Here is a 17,139-nt window from a genome sequence, read left to right as displayed (position 1 = left end):
ATTTTAAACTTACAATCTTACTAATAAGAAAGATGGAAATTTTATAGAGAGGAAATGTTTCATGTCTTTCAGAGAGCCATGGAATATTTTAGCAGAGGCAACATGCTGCATGGATCTACAACCTAAAAAGTCAATGCCCCTTTCTATGATCCCTTCACTTTGGTGTTATTTTTGTCAAACTACCAGTTATACAGTATTTTCCCCAATAATAAAGGGGTCTAGCTCAGAGTTTGAGTTCCAGCCTTTCTCACTTTCTCCTCCACACCAACACACTCAACACACATTGAGAAACCACACAGTCCAAAGATGGGGCTTTGCTTTTATTCATGATGACCTTGCCTTTAGCTATTACTCAATGCAAATTCAAGACCTCATTATTTGATTAAAGTTGAAACTTTCAAACATTATTCAAACCTGCATATGACCACCAACAAAAGATTTGAAGATGTGACAGCCTTGTTTGATTCAAGGAATTACAGTAATTCCAGTTACCATGTGAGTTAATGAATGCTTTTGACATCCATGGTCGTGAGTGACTTTAATAACCAAGTTTTATTTTTAATGAGTGGGGCTTTGTTGTTTTGGTTTTGTGTTCTCTTTCCTCTTCTTTTTCAAACTGAAGATGATTCATGTTTTCTACCTAATCTTTCAGTGAGTTGGGTGAATGTTGTCAAGATGCTTGAAATGACAACTAAATGTTAATAGTCACCAGAAATGCTAGAGATGTTGATCAAATTTTTGTGGGCTGTTTATTGCCTCCTTTGTCAAATAAGAAGTCATAGAAATGAGAAATTTTGAATTGTGTTTTTTGCACATCTGTCCTTTTAACCTCCATATTATCTTCACTATGATTCACTCAACACAGGAGAGCTCTGAAGGGCTCTTGGATAGTTCTGTTTTGCAGCATCTATCCTCTTCTGCTAACTTGTTCATAAAAGGTAAATCTTATTTCTTTTGGGGCACAGGTGAGGGTAAAATGTGTATTTGTCAACTACCTGTACACCTCATACGTGCATGCTCCTAGTCCAAGCAGATGAAGTTTACATTTTGATGATAACACTTTATTGTTTAATATAGAAGGGAGTTGCACCCTGGATTTAGAAATAATCTTTAGATTTGTTTTCTTTTTTCCATAATCGTTTCATGTTTTTAATTCATCTGCAGGTTCAACCTAATTTCCTTTCAATGAAAGAGTGGATTTCCATGGTACTTGATACACTCTTGGTCATTGTGGATAGCCATTACCAACCCAGAGGGCAGCTTCTCTCCTGGTTTTATTATGTAAGTGCAAGAAATAAAACATGATCAGAATACTCAAGGGTTGACTCTTAGGACATCAGTTGGTCACATGAAATCCATTATATAAAAGGCCAGGCGCGGTAGCTCATGCCTGTAATCCCAGCACTTTGGGAGTCCGAGGCGGGTGGATCACCTGAGTTTGGGAGTTCGAGACCAGCCTGATTAACATGGAGAAATCCTGTCTCTACTAAAAATACAAAATTAGCTGGGCGTGGTGGCGCATGCCTATAATCCCAGCTACTTGGGAGGCTGAGGCAAGAGAATCACTTGAACCCAGGAGGCAGAGGTTGTGGTGAGCCAAGATTGCACCATTGCATTGCAGCCTAGGCAACAAGAGAAAAACTCCATCTCAAAAAAAAAAAGAAATCCATTATATAGTGTAATGATTCTCATCCCTGGCTATTTGTTAGAATCACCTGGGGAACTTTAAATACACACACACACACACAAGAAATATTATATATATAAAATATGGAAATATTATATATAAATTATAAGAAATGTCTAAATATTAATATTATATATGTGTGTACATATGCATATATAACATGTGAAATATATATATATACACACATATAAAAAGAAATACTGATGTATAGTCCTCACTGCTGATTTAATTGCTCATGGATAAACTCTGGGCATCAGCATTTTGAGAGCGCTCTCAGTTATTCTAATGTGTAGTCAGGGTTGAGAGCTACAGTTGCAGTAGAATAAACGGTATCTGAAATGTGGGGACTCCAAGTTTCTAGCCATAGTTTTTTTTTTCATTTCAGGTTGTGTGACCTTGGGCAATTCACTCAACCTCTTTAAGTCTTTTTGTCCTTATTTAGAAAATGAAGGAATTGAACAATATCATGTGCAGTAATTGTAGTAGCCCTTGCTCCCCCCTTCTTGTTTTTGTGACTGTTGACACTGACTTCATCATTTCTTATTTTTCTTATCTGCAAAATGAAAGTAAAAATTAATGCTTTGCCAACTGTCTAAAAAGACTGTGAAGATCAAATAATATATTTTATGTAAAAATGTTTTGCAAACTGTAAATACTCTGTAAATACAAAGTAATGTTGTTGATCATTAAAAAAAAAAAAAAAAAAGGCCACCTGTTACCCATCCTCTGTCTTCATGCTTGCATTCTAAGATTTGAAGCAAAATGAGAAAACACTTTTTTGTTTAGGTTTCCTTTTCCTTTTATTGGTCGTAGTACATGCTTTATTTCTGTATCTGTGTAGAACTATTTTGGTCCTACCCTATTACTATCCATTGCCTAGGGAATTATAATGATCATGGGACAATCAGCTGAGTGGCAGAGGATTATAGTTGATTTTAATAAAAATACAATGCAAATTCTGAACTGTTGCTAAGATCATGAATTTAGCCTAAAACCTCAATGCCGAAGGTCTTCTCTGTATATTGTGTGTGCCTCTGTCCTCCTGCCCTTGGGAAGATCGGGTATGTATTTATCAGGCGCTTTGGGTTTAGAGCTAGATTTTTAACGATAGTCAAGGTTAAAAAAAAAAATGACTTATGAGATGATGTAGAATTAAATTAGAAGGTAAATTTTGCTCAAAAAGTTAATTGCTGTATGATGATTTACTTTCCATCAGAAGTGTTCTTATTTCTTTAATGATGAATGAAAACTTTAGATGCTTGTGTGGAGGTCTTTGTAATAACTATCTAGTTCAGATATTCACCAGAGCAGGGCACTGTATGAAATTTCTCATATGCTGCTTAGTTCTTGCAAACCAATAAAAATAATCTCTTTACTGGTCAGCTCTGATTGCCTCTTACCTTTGTGAGATTTTGCATTACCATACTTTTCAAAGCCGTGTTTTAAAAGTCACTTTATTTCCTGTGTGCTACCGTCTGGGTCGTTTTGAGTAACATTATCATTAAAATAGTGCTATATTAATTTAAAGTGTAACTTAGTATGTTTGATTTTTATCCTTAAAGTACCAAAGCTTAGAGAGCAAATGGGCCTAGAATTAAAAACACATTTTAATGTGCTTTGACTGCAAGGGACAACACCATCCTTATGGTGTGTCTGAAATTTTAAATTGGATAATAGTGAGGAATGATAAACAGGCTTTCTTTCCCACTTGAGACATATTTATAAATATATATAATGTCTGGTAGAGCTCTCTAACATGGGATTCTTATAGAAGCTGTTCATATTCAGCTGCTCTGTCATTTTATTAAGGCTGTTATTCATTTCTTTTCCCATAATTACATGTAGGAAGGGGCATATAGAGCTCTCCATTTCATTTTGAATAGCTGGTTATTGCTTTGTAACCAAAGGCTTTTAGGATTTCAACTTCCTTTTTAATTAAAAGGAATTAACCCCCTGTAGGAAATAATCCATCTACTGGGAAGTGTTCCCACCAAAAAATTTTGGGAGATGTGCCAATAGATCCCTGTGCTACATTTATACTTGTTTCTGCATACTAAAGTTAAACTCTTTTCTTCCCTTTTCCTTTCTTTCCTGAAAACTCCTAGCTTTATGGACATTTGTAATGTGACTTGCTGGTTTGTCCAAGCTCAGATAGCTTCAATTTTTTTTTTTTTTTAATATATACACATGTGGGCTTTTAGGAACACTGAAATTGTTTCAAGCCTTATAGTGAGGGAATTATAACCTTTAAAAGGAAAACACTTGTAATTTGGTTTTTCAGATTTAAAAGGATATTATTAATTGATTATTTAGTAGCAAAATGTTTCATTAATAATGAAAACATTATAGACAAAAATGTTTGGATTTTTTAAAAATGTATTATTTTGGGTGTCGGCTGGGGTGGATCTAAGAGAAGTTTGTGTGGTTTTATAGTGCTTTTGTGATAGGTATGCTTCCTTCACGTTGTAAATAAAAGGCTAACCCTGTTTTCTTTCTTTGGCATGTCCTAGAAGTCCTATTCTGGTGAAAACACAGCTAGTGCCATTGCCCGTTCTGCTGCCGCCACGGCTTTGTCTCTCCTTGTGCCAGTTTTCATTATCTCTTGCAAAGAGAAGGTTGAGGAAATCCTGAACATGCTGACTGCCAGGTTACCTGGGAAACCAAGTGCTGATGAGTCTCAAGCCGTTCAAATCCACATGGGCCTTGCTTTAGGGATGTTTCTCTCTCGCTTGTGTGAAGAGAAACTCAGGTACAGTTTATTAAAATATTCCTGCTTTTCTTCTTCGTGATTTTTTGCAAAGGGTTTTGTACCCATACACACCTATACGTAAACATTGTATCTGAGCAACATGTGTTTGCTAAACTTTCTAAGATGGGCAAGTTGATCCTTTCTTCTTCTTTATGAGTAAATTTATCTATCTAAAATACCATCATGGAGGTGTCCATGTATTTTAAGAGTTGCTAGTATTAAAGTGATTGGTTACTTGAAAATCATTTCATGCTTATGTGAAAGCCCCAGGTACCTATGTGTGGTGGACATGAGAAAAGTCTAATCTCATGGTGCTCCAAGTAAAAAGCTTCTTTTTTTCTGGTTTATATGGGATGAAAATAACTGCCAATCTTTTGTTGATATCACTGTAAAATGAGAGGAGAGGATTGGCATATCTCTAGTGCCTAAGGGGTGTTGGAAATCACTGAATCACCTGAGAACTACATGTACCCGGCTTTAAATATTGCTTTTTTTTCCTGTGCCCTAGCCACATTTTTATAATCCTTAAAGAGTCTTAATCTGTGCATATTATACTGTGTGCTTTGTTCACTTTGATTGCTCATTTTTGGACTGCTAACTTGACCCTTGAATGGAGCTAATGGAATAGACTCAGGTGGAAAATTCCACTAAATCGGAAAGGTTTTTTTAGTGCATAAGTCTACTTTTGTTTTGTTGTTCATACTGCTTATTCTTTATTTTCTAGCAAGTCTTAGAATTTTATATATCTACATTGATTGTAGTGGGATACAACATGAATATTTGCTTATCATGAATATTTTGATGTCAGTGACTTGTAATTATCCCTGTTTTCCTACATTGGAAATATGATAGTAGGGAGAGGCATTCTGCTGTGTATTAGATTCTTTTTAAATTCCTGGTTGGCAGAAATTAGCTGTCCAAAGGCAAGAACTGGTGTTGGTGTGGATAAACTAGATGACACTATGCTATATTTATTTCAGTTTGAGACCATTAAGTTCACAAACATGAGTATGTGAAACTTTTATGTGAATTGCTGTTGATTTGGGGGAATACCATATTTCAGATGATCATTTTCAGCTCTTAGGAACATCTGTCAGATGATTGGGATGATTCTGTTAGTCTTTGAGGCCATAAGTGCAATATGGCCAGAATATTCATTTTGTCCTGTTCACCATCACTAGTAAACATAGATCTTGTTCTGGAGATGAATAAAAATGCCCTTTGCATGTGATTTGACTGTTACATATCTTATGTGTGTGACAGAACACAAAGTATTTTTAAAGACTTAAAACTTGAAAGTGATTTTTTTTTCCCTTTGCTAGTATGCTACAAATGACAGTCTCTTCACCATCTGTGTTCATGCTCTTTCTTTGGTATCTTTTCAAGCAACATGTTTTGCAACTAAAAATGAGCCGTGGCAGTTTAATTCGAGGCAACTCATTTCATCCTATTCTGGCTCTGACTACTTTCTTCACTAACTTAGGAGGAGATGCTGCTGCTTTTAGGCTGACAAGCTTGTATTTGTGGTTAACTTAATCATGCTCCCTGGAGAAACCTATGATGATTCCCCCAAAACTCTTGACCCTGCTTCCTAGGTTGTCTTCCACTCCTGTCTGTCTAACTTGAATTCACACCTGAAGGAAATGCTGGGCAAAGACATCAGGAAGCTCCTTCCTTAGCTGAGCACCCACTGAATAACTACAAATTTTAACTTTGCCCTAATGTTCCTGTGTTTGATAGCGTCCTCCTTCTACTTAGGGTCTGTGTGTTAGTAATGCCGTTACTAATATAACTATTCATGGCTCCCACCTTCCCAATTTGTTGGAATTGAGGAATCTCAAATATTTGCCTTTTGATACTAATAAATTTTTTTACCAGGTAGTAACAGTACTAACAGATAATTTCATTTTTGGAGGAAGTTTAAATTTTTTTCTAAAAGCAAGTGTTTTGAGAGCTGTTGATTTTGACTAGTCAGTGACATCAAATGTGTCCCAATGTGGTCCTTTAATGGGAACAGAATTAGGACAGTATGTTGTTTTTCAGAGACTAAGAAATCACCGTGTAGAAGAGAATTATGAATCACATCTGTAATTGCAGCACTTTGGGAGGCCGAGGTGGGCAGATCGCGTAAGCCCAGGAGTTTGAGACCAGCCAGACATGGTGGCAGATGCCTGTAGTCCCAGCTACTCTGGAAGCTGAGGCATGAGAATTGCTTGAGCCCAGGAGGCTGAGGTTTCAGTGAGCTGACATTGTGCCACTGCACTCCAGCCTGGGTGAGAAAGCAAGACTGTCTGAAAAAAAAAAAGAGAGAGAGAATTATGAAAATCATTTCATTTTTTGCTAAGGCTTTTGAAAAATCTCTTGAATTTAAGTTCCAATCTAGAATTTATTCAGAAGACTCCTGAATATTGTTCCACAGCTTCTTGCTTCTGTCATAACTGCCAGAAAATACAAGTATGATTTCTTTAGTATTTGTTTAGGATATTTAAGTATATTTTACTCCAAAGGACAACTTTTATAGGATTTATTTAGCTAAAGCTATTAAGTCTGTGTGTGCGATGCGAGGGGTGTGCGTGTGGGCGTTTGTTTCATTGTAAAAAATCCTTCACCTTGAGCAAAACTGCTGTAGTCTTGGTTTGGGAAAATGTTTTAAAAAGTGCTCTCTGCCTGGTTGTCATTCCTGGAGTTACATTCCACTTAGCATGATCTGAAGTAGCAATATGAGAGTTAAGATGTATGAATCTCTCGCTACTACAATGTCAGTGATGAAGCCCACCAATTGGCCTGAAGGGACAGCCATAGAACCTTTTAAGTTTTATTTTACTATGCAAGTCATACTTCACACCCAGGCATTTATAAAATCATCAATTGCTGTATAAATGCAAACACATATAGGTCTAGGATTTTCTCCCCTTAAAAATGTAAGTAAAGGAATAGAATTTACAACCTCCACAATTGAGACATGAAATCAGAAGTGACAGTCTTTGCAAGAAAGAGGTTTGGAATGATTATTGATAAGGTCAGCTTAATAGGTTAAATATTCTGAAGAAAATCACTTAAGCATTCTTAGAAATATTAATTTGGAATTCTGAATTTATTTTTTATTTTTCAATGACTTAAAATTTGAACAGGCTGAGAAAAATAAAAAATAGGAGATTTTGTGTTTTTTGGTTTGCAAGTGATTATACTGCTCAGAAACCCAATTATTGAATAATTTGTCAAACTTAGTTTCTGTAACTACAAAATAAGCATATGCAACTCATCAATATTGTTACTTTTTAAAAGAGAAATGCTGGTATTTCCAGTAAAATATTGAGAGAATAATATTGTATTAAGCATTTTGGACAGTTGACTAATTTTAAATAATTCATTGTTTCCCCTTGATCTTTATCCAGTGATATATCTGGCCAAGAGATGAACCTTCTTCTGATGAAGTCTTTGGATGCCCTGGAAAATTGCTGCTTTGACACTAGTCTTGAATACAAGTATGTTGTTCCTATTTCCACTCTCACAGGTACTTAGACATTGCTTCCTACACTGCCGTAAGTCTTGCATGCTATGGAGAAATATTTTTTGTTTTTATTTTTTATTTCTGTAGGTTACTGGGGAACAGGTGGTGTTTGGTTACATGAGTAAGTTCTTTAATGGTGATTTGTGAGATTTTCATGCACCCATCACCTGAGCAGTATACACTACACACAATTTGTAGTCTTTTATCCCTCACCCTCTTTCCACCCTTTCCCCCTGAATCCCCAGAGTCCATTGTGTGATTCTTAAGCCTCTGTATCCTCATAACTTAGCTCCCACTTATGAGTGAGAACATATGACATTTGGTTTTTCCATTCCTGAGTTACTTCACTTAGAATAATAGTCTCCAGTCTCATCCAGATTGCTGTGAATGTCATTAGTTCATTCCTTTTTATAGCTGAGTAGTATTCCATTGTGTGTGTGTGTGTGTGTGTGTGTGTGTGTGTGTGTGTATCTCACAGTTTCTTTATCCACTCATTGATGGGCATTTGAGTTGGTTCCACATTTTTGCAATTGTGAATTGTGCGGCTGTAAACATGCATGTGAAAGTACTTTTTTGTGTAATGACTTCTTTTCCTCTGGGTACATACCCAGTAGTGGGATTGCTGGATCAAATGGTAGTTCTACTTTTAGTTCTTTAAGGAATCTCCACACTGTTTTCCGTAGTGGTTGCACTAGTTTACGCTCCCACCAGCAGCGTAGAAGTGTTCTGTGTTCACCGTGTCCACACCAACATCTATTATTTTTTTATTATGGCCATTCTTGCAGGAGTGAGGTGGTATCGCATTGTGGTTTTGATTTGCATTTCCCTGATCATTAGTGATGTTGAGCGTTTTACCATATGTTTGCTGGCCATTTGTGTATCTTCTTTTGAGAATTGTCTATTCATGTCCTTAGCCCACTTTTTGATGGGCTTGTTTGGTTTTGTCTTGCTAATTTGTTTGAGTTTGTTGTAGATTCTGGATATTAGTCCTTTGTCAGTTGTATTGATTGTGAAGATTTTCTCGCATTCTGTGGGTCATCTCTTTACGCTGCTGATTTTTCCTTTTGCCCTGCAAAAGCTCTTTATTGTAATTAAGTCCGAGCTATTTATCTTTGTTTTTAGTTGCATTTGCTTTTCGGTTCTTCATTATGAAATCCTTGCCTAAGTCAATGTCTAGAAGGGTTTTTCCTGTGTTATTTTTAGAATTTTTATAGTTTTAGGTCTTAGATTTAAGTCCTGGATCCATCTTGAGTTGATTTTTGGATAAGGTGAGAGCTGAGGATCCTTCTGTACAGTTTTATTTTCTTACATGTAGTTTGCCAATTAAGCTTACATGTAGCTTACCAATTACCCCAGCACCATTTGTTGAGTAGGTGTCCTTTCCCCACCCACTACATGTTCTTTTTTTTTTTGATTGTTGAAGATCAGTTGGCTGTATTTGGGTTTTTTTCTGGGTTGTCTATTCTGTTCCATTGGTCTATGTGCCTATTTTTATACCAGTACCATGCTGTTTTGGTGAATGTGACCTTATAGTATAGTTTGAAATCAGGTAATGTGATGCCTCCAGATTTGTTCTTTTTGCTTAGTCTTGCTTTGGCTACGTGGACTCCTCCAGAAAACTCCCAGAATTGATAATAGAATTCAGCAAAGTTTCCGCACACAAAATTAATGTACACAAATCAGTAGCTCTTCTATATACCAACAGTGACCAAACTGAGAATCAAATCAAGAACCCCACCCTTTTTACAATAGCTACAAAAAAAAAAAAAAATAAGATACTTAGAAATATACTTAGGAATATATCTAACCAAGGAGGTGAAAGACCTCTACAAGGAAAACTATAAAACACTGCTGAAAGAAATCATAGATGACACAAATGGAAACATATCCCATGCTCATAGATGGGTAGAATCAATATTATGGTAATTACCATACTGCCAAAAGCAATGTACACATTCAGTGCAGTTCTCATCAAAATACTACCTTCATTCTTCACAGAACTAGAAAAAACAATCCTAAAATTCATATGGAGAAATATTTGTAGGATGTAAGTTTGAATTCCTTTGCAGAGAGTTTTCAGTAATAAATAATAAAAACAACTTATAATTAAAGCTTCCTTGTTCTGAAAACCATGTTTCAGCAATAGACAAATTGCTTAAATTCAGAGTAACAACTATCATTTTGCAGCCTACACCTTATATTACTAAGACCTTAGTTTTGACTTATGTTTATCATACGAGGCACATGTATGGGGACATGGATGCATGACTTAATCTTTTTTTTTTAAGTATTTCTTTTTATTTTTTATTTATTTATTTATTTAAACATCATCTCACTCTTGTTGCCTAGGCTGGAGTGCAGTGGTGGAATTTCGGCTCACTGCAACTTCCGCCTCCCGAGTTCAAGTGATTCTCCTGCCTCAGCCTCCCAAATTGCTGCATTACAGGCATACGTCACCATGCCCAGCTAATTTTGTATTTTTAGTAGAGGTGGGGTTTCACCAGTTGGTCAGGCTGGTCTCAAACTCCTGACCTCATGTGATCCACCTGCCACTGCCTCCCATAGTGTTGGGATTACAGGCGTGAGCCACCCTGCCCAGCCGACTTAATCTTTTTAAAGATCTGTTGAGGCCTTTTGAATTTGATTAGGCTAAGAGGGCCTTTGACTGATGATTTATGTTTCCCTGTGAAATAACGTGGCTAAGAAGTAGAAATGGAAGCAAACACATTATATCAGGGATTACCAACCTGCTTAGCATTAAGAACCTTTCCCTTCCCCATGCTAACCCCATGGTTTTTAAGGATTTTTGTCTATTAAACTAAATACTTTAAAATTTATTTTCTCATTTCAGTAATGAAAAATAAAAATGAAAAGGAATAATCAAAAAAGAATACTCAAAAAAGTATTAAACACACTCATTTAATGAGATATTTAATGTTTCAGTTAGTCTCTGTGACTTGTGTGGGTGAATATATGGTTTTGTTAGGCTTTTGGAAATAATGACATTCTTGAGCGAGCTACATCATAGGTTTTTGGACTTCCACGTGTTTTGGAACCTCAGGCATGAATCCTCTGGGGTTCATTGTTACTAGGAACTAACAGAGTATAAGCATTAACTTCCAGTTTATTGACTCATTTACCTTTTGATATTATGGGCACTGCTCAAATATGCATTAAATCAGTGTTTCTATTTCTGGCCTTTAGGAACATAAGTTTAAAGCTACATACATACTTTCTATACTGTTAGTTTCAGACTGACAAAAGGGTAAATGATATGGTAGTGGTAGCTGCATGTGTAAAGGATTTCATCAGGAATAAATAAAGTAAAATGTCCATTTAGTAGGTGGTAGTTATGGAATCTTCTTTCAGATGCAGGCTAAGATTGGAGAGGAACTAGTGCCACTCACCTAGTTTATCAAGAAATACTTTTGGGGGCTGGGCGTGGTGGCTCAAGCCTGTAATCCCAGCACTTTGGGAGGCCGAGACGGGCGGATCACGAGGTCAGGAGATCGAGACCATCCTGGCTAACACGGTGAAACCCCGTCTCTACTAAAAAATACAAAAAAACTAGCTGGGCGAGGTGGCGGGTGCCTATAGTCCCAGCTACTTGGGAAGCTGAGGCAGGAGAATGGCGTAAACCCGGGAGGCGGAGCTTGCAGTGAGCAGAGATCCGGCCACTGCACTCCAGCCTGGGCGACAGAGCGAGACTCCGTCTCAAAAAAAAAAAAAAAAAAAAAAGAAACACTTTTGGGGTCAAGTGACTTCCTAAGAGTGTGGTTTGAATATGAGTAAAGAAAGAGTTTGATGGCATGGTTGAAGTCTCTTGAATGTAGAAAATGATTAATGAGAAAAATAGAGAAATTTAGCTATTATTTGAATTCAATGAAGAGTTGAGATTTTGAACCTAATCCATGCATTTGTATTGTTGCCTTTTACAACCAAGGAATAAGATATTTTTATGTCTCTTTCCATCCCTCCTGCCTCCTCATACCACCCAAAGATGTTCATTATAGCTGTAGCTCAAGATGTTATAAAGTTTGGGAAAAAATTGAGATTAAGATGCCACAAGCTTCAGCCAGTGGCACAGTCAGGAATGTCTTTCAGGCATTGTCTCCATCAGTTTTCAGGAAGGTTGTTTAAATGTAAGGAGTACCATGGGGATGAATTACCCACCATGCAGATGCTGAGGTGCTTAAAAACTTCATATGTCTAAGCATATTTAACTTTAAAATTTATTTTTATTACTAATAAGATTCTTATTCCTTCATCCTTACTTTCTTTCTTGATTCTTACCTTCTTAATGAACAACTGTATTGGTAGGCCTGGACTTCCTGTCCATTTAGTGGAAACTTGCCTATTAGAGCCCAATTAAAAGCTCAGGCGCTTCGAGAAGCCCTTCCTCCATCCTCTCCAAACTGTTAGTCCTAGAGTTAATGAAGTTTAGTGCTTCATCATTACTAATGCTCTCTAGGTGTCAGTCCTTATGCATTTCTGGGTTTTTTTGTTTTTGTTTTTGTTTTATTTTTTTGAGACAGGATCTCACTCTGTTGCTCAAGCTGGAGTGCAGTGACACAATCATGGCTTACTGCGAGTTCAACCTCCTGGGCTCAAGCGGTCCTCCTGCCTCAGCCTCAAGTAGCTGGTACTACAGGCATATGCAACCATGCCTGACTAAATTTTTTATTTTTTGTAGAAACAGGGTCTTACTGTGTTGCCCAGGCTGGTATTGAACTCCTGGCCTCAAGTAATCCTCCCAACCTTGGCCTCTCAAAGTAATGGGATTACAGATGTGAGCCACTGCACCCAGCATAGTTCTCTTTTTGGCTTCACATTCAACTGATACTTACTGAGCAGCTGTATACCGAGCTAGGCATTTTCACATCTGTTTCTCATGGACTTACATCCATGTCACAACCTAAACATGATACTGAAGTAGGAATCATCATCACTTTGGTTTACAGATAAAGAATGTGAGTCTCATATAGGAGGCTTGTTCAAGGTCATATACTTAACAAGTGGCAGAGCCAAGAGAGGAACCTGGAACATCTGACTTCAAAGCCATTTTTCTTACATAACACGGTATGGGTAACACAGTTCAATAGAAAGAAAGCAATTTGATGCTTGACAGTATGCTGTGTATTTATTTTTTTCTGATGTGCAAATGTCACCCACATTTTTTTTTAATTTTTTAATTCTTTCTTCTGCTTTTCTAACTAGACCCAGACCTGAAAGCCTGGCTCATGGTGTAAAGTATTCCCTTATCTAATGAGATTGCAGGAGTCTAGGGCAAGCCTCCCTCAAGTGAAACAGTGGAAGTCTTACTAGAAGGTAGTTAATAGATGTGAGAGCGTGCTCCCTCAAATGATAGAATTCACCCAGAGCAAATTCACTGTGCTTCCCTGATTTAATGGACGTGTCCCTACTGAAAGAACCGCACACCTGGGCTGGCTGGTATTGGTGAGCCTATCACTAACATTTTACTGCCATCTAGTGGTAGCTCATTGTGCCATTGTGATCCTCACAGCCCTAACTGTAGTCATGCAGTCATCAACGACCCAAGCTTTGGTTAATTACTAATGAGCTTTTACAAATACGATAACATTTGTATAGTGCTTTGCCCTTTACAAAGCACTATACAAATGTTAACTGTTATTAGAACTGCTTATTAGATGGCCTAGTACTTAATCTGCAGGACTGCCTACGGTAAACTAGGGAATTGAAGATTCATCTCTGATTAATGTTAGAAAAAAATATAATTATATCTGAGTTGATACAGCAACACAAACATCAGAATTGCTTAGCTTTTAAGTTTCAGGATTTCTTTTGCTGGTGATATTTTAATATACTCTGATAATAGATTCAACTACGTAATGACTTAATAGTGTATGGAATTTAAAAACTCAAATTCTCTTTATCATTTGTTAGGACTCTTACATAACATTTATGTTAGCAATTCCTAAGTTCAGTTTTATACCCAGTATTATAATTTGTTTTTATTTCCTCTGTCGAAGACACCAACACCTAATTCCTTTTTGCTTTCAGTGGACAGAAAGATATAAAAGCCAACTCTGCCCAAGCTATTCTTGGTTCAAAGCTGGCAGACATATCAAAGAGAAGCTAGAATGAGGTAAATATGTGGAATTGCTGAACTAAGCACCTGGGGGAACATTTTAAGATTTAGGACAAAAATAAACGCATTAAAATATAGAAGATTTAGAAATCAGAGGGAAATCAGGAATAAAGTTTTAGGATGACATTCTTGGTGCATACTGGAAAATTGAGTGAAATGAGAGGGGACCTATTTAGAGGGGCAATAGGTGTATATGCTGTAACAGTGACATTGGCACATGTATATACATACACTGTTATATATTCATCTGTTACACCAGTCAGTTAACTGCCATTGTAGCAATGAATAGAATCACTAGTGAATTATAACCTTGCTTAGGTTATAGTAATAATTGCTATGATAAATTTTAGGTAAATGTGGACTAGAAACAGAAACGTCTTTTTCAAAGCCTTAATGTCTGTATCCCCTGAGATGATAAAAGAGGGGCTTCAATCTAGGGGATAGAGATTTTTGTGTGCTCAGGATAGCCTGAAAAGCAAGACTTACATACTTCCTTGTTTATTCAGAAAGATAAACCCTATTGGCGTGAGCTTTGAGAGGAATTTGTTTTCCAGATGAGCCTAGTATTCCTCTTTCTGCAGTTAGCCTGGCAAGAAACAGAAACTGAATTTTCTTGGTTGAATCTTGCATGATATGTTTGGTGAATTCTACTACTCATAAAATTTGCCTCCTACTAAACATAAGAATCAAGTCTTGCTTTTTTCTTCTTCTGTAGATCTTCTCTCTACTCTAGACTCTTAAAATTCTTTATTTGGTTAGTTCTTCAGCTTTCAATAAATACTGGTTGAGTGCTTGTATATAGCGGTATACTAGGTGCAGCAGATACTGTGGTAGAGAAAAAACAGAAAAGGTGTACCCACCCTTATGGAGCTTTGAGGCCAGGGAAGAGATAATAATCAAACAATCCCCCAAATAATTTTCATCAGAGTTTATAATTAAAATTGTATGAAGTAAATTAGCACAGGGTGCTGTGGGAGAGTATTAAAGAGGCTCTCTGCTGGGTGAGGAATGATGTCTCGGAGGAAGTAACATTTGAAATCTTAAGCATAGGTAGCAGTTAAATAGTCAAAGAGGGAACAACGTCAAACTTGTCAAAGTATTAATCAAATTTTGTCTAATTATATCTTTGGTCTAATTCTGTCAAATGGTTGTATGCATCAATATAGATTCTATACTTCCCTGTAGATTCTAAATAATAGCAAAGGCTTTACATTCATATTAGTCAAGAGTAGCCTTTCCTCTTCCATAAATGTGATTAGTCTCAAAAGCATGCTGTATTGAGATCTTAGGTGTTGCTTTAACTGTTCAAAAATGCACCCAGCTGTGCTACACTGCAGAGTAAAATCTCTGAATCATGATTCTGGACTTTGGGAGCTAGTTTTGAAACTCTGATTTATTCTAGAACTTAGGCTTGTACCAATTTTACAAATAAATTCTGTTCTAAGTTCTGAAAAAAAAATGCATTATGCTAATTGAGCTTGTTAAGTTTACGAAGCTGTAACAGCAGTTCTGCCTGACTAATGATAGATTGTTACTGTAGTAGCTTCTTTACGAAGGATTTTTGAATGGCTGATTGTTATGCAACAGAAACTAGAAAAACACACTTGAGATATGGTGCCTTCTCATACGTATTCCATCATGGCACCATGCAGGGCACCGAGAGGGGCCTTGGGTTTGGCAGATGGGACAGAAGGCTAGAAATAAAAAAATCCTCTTGTATTGGCTGCGCTCTGCTGGATGCTCTCTGTGTGACCTTGAGCAAATCCTGTAGCCTGTCTATCCTTCTGGGTGTCTTCTTTTAGGTGTGGGTGCTCCATTTGCACAGCGGTGTTGGGGGAAGTAACTAACATGCTTATAAAATGATGCAAATGTTCTTGACACTGACTAAGGGGATAGATGCCGTTTAAGAGCAAAATGACCTAACATGTGGGCATTGAGATACATTATCGGAGAAATGCCCTGGAGTGTCTTCTTCGGCAGCAGATATCATGATGAGAGGCAAGGCAAGCCAGAGTAAGGGTGATTTCTGAAAAATATTGCATTTTCTCCATTTAAAAAACAATGACAAAACTTTTTTCTTTAAAGTGTTACCACAAGCTGCATCATCTTACCATACTATCTTGAAGTTTTCTGAGAGAACAATTATTTTCTTTAAATGGATATGTATTCATTCAGGAGAATTGGGACACAAAGCCCTAGATTTCAATTGAATTGTCACATGGGGTAACTTTTGACAAGCCTGTCATTTGTCCATTTTCTCTTCTGACCCAGTGGTATTCTGCAAGATCAGAGGGGAGAGAAGGATTAATGTCATTGTGCACAAATACACAGTTTCTTTAGGAAAGAAATTCCACTTATTGAAGTTGACTAGGAAACATGAAACACTTAGCAGTACTTCATAATCATGCCTTGCATTTATCTTCTTTGCTATTAGTTAGATGTCCTCAGCTCACATCCTGAATTTTAGTCTTTTCTCTCCTTATGCAGTTGATCACAGTATATTCAACATGCAGGTAGGGGCAGTACAGGAAAAACTACAGCATTTCAGTAAGGGCACAAATGGAGCTGGTTTATGCCGTTTCCTCTTCTCACCCATAAAGTTTAAGTCAAACTATTTCCTGCTTTTGTTTTTATCTAGGGGGTGCACAGCACTAGCATGGGCCACAGATACCTGTTTAGATGTCAGGTGTTCGTTTTGAGGGGAGAGGTGGGTGTACTTGTCAGGGATGATGGGGTACACCAGCTACTAGGCAGCAGAATTTGAATCCAGCCATCTCACTGAGGTTTGAGAGCACTGTAAACTCCCATGGTAAGTGAAGAGCAATTATGTGGATTTCTTATGATCCTAACACCTCATCTTTTTTGGCATCCAAGCACGGGCTGTATATTGGGAGTTGGACTTGTTCTGTCCCTCATGAGCCACAGCAGCCAAATGCAGTCCCGCGTTCACGTGGCAGCATCGCTTCGGAAGCTGTCTGCGTACCTAGATGACAGTGGGAGCCAGAGCAGAACATTTCAGGAGGTAGGAGATGGAGGTTACATTTTTTTCCCCTCTGTTCTCT

The 17,139-nt window shown here is 37.3% G+C and overlaps 1 protein-coding gene across 5 annotated transcripts in view; it reads left to right on the top strand.

Moving 5' to 3' along the window:
• FOCAD (focadhesin) overlaps positions 1-17,139 on the top strand; it is a 317,972-nt gene that overhangs the window by 248,407 nt on the left and 52,426 nt on the right. For all 5 annotated transcript variants that reach the window (XM_023191713.2, XM_023191709.2, XM_023191710.2 and 2 more), the window contains 4 exons: positions 1,165-1,281; positions 4,198-4,436; positions 7,832-7,921; positions 16,952-17,099. In XM_023191713.2, coding sequence (XP_023047481.2) covers positions 1,165-1,281; positions 4,198-4,436; positions 7,832-7,921; positions 16,952-17,099 — 594 coding nt within the window. The remainder of the gene's footprint in view (positions 1-1,164; positions 1,282-4,197; positions 4,437-7,831; positions 7,922-16,951; positions 17,100-17,139) is intronic.

Source organism: Piliocolobus tephrosceles, chromosome 14 (assembly GCF_002776525.5).
Source record: "Piliocolobus tephrosceles isolate RC106 chromosome 14, ASM277652v3, whole genome shotgun sequence".
NCBI lineage: Eukaryota > Metazoa > Chordata > Mammalia > Primates > Cercopithecidae > Piliocolobus > Piliocolobus tephrosceles.
Note: the sequence above shows the minus strand (reverse complement) of the source record. Positions and strands in the feature narration are given on the sequence as shown.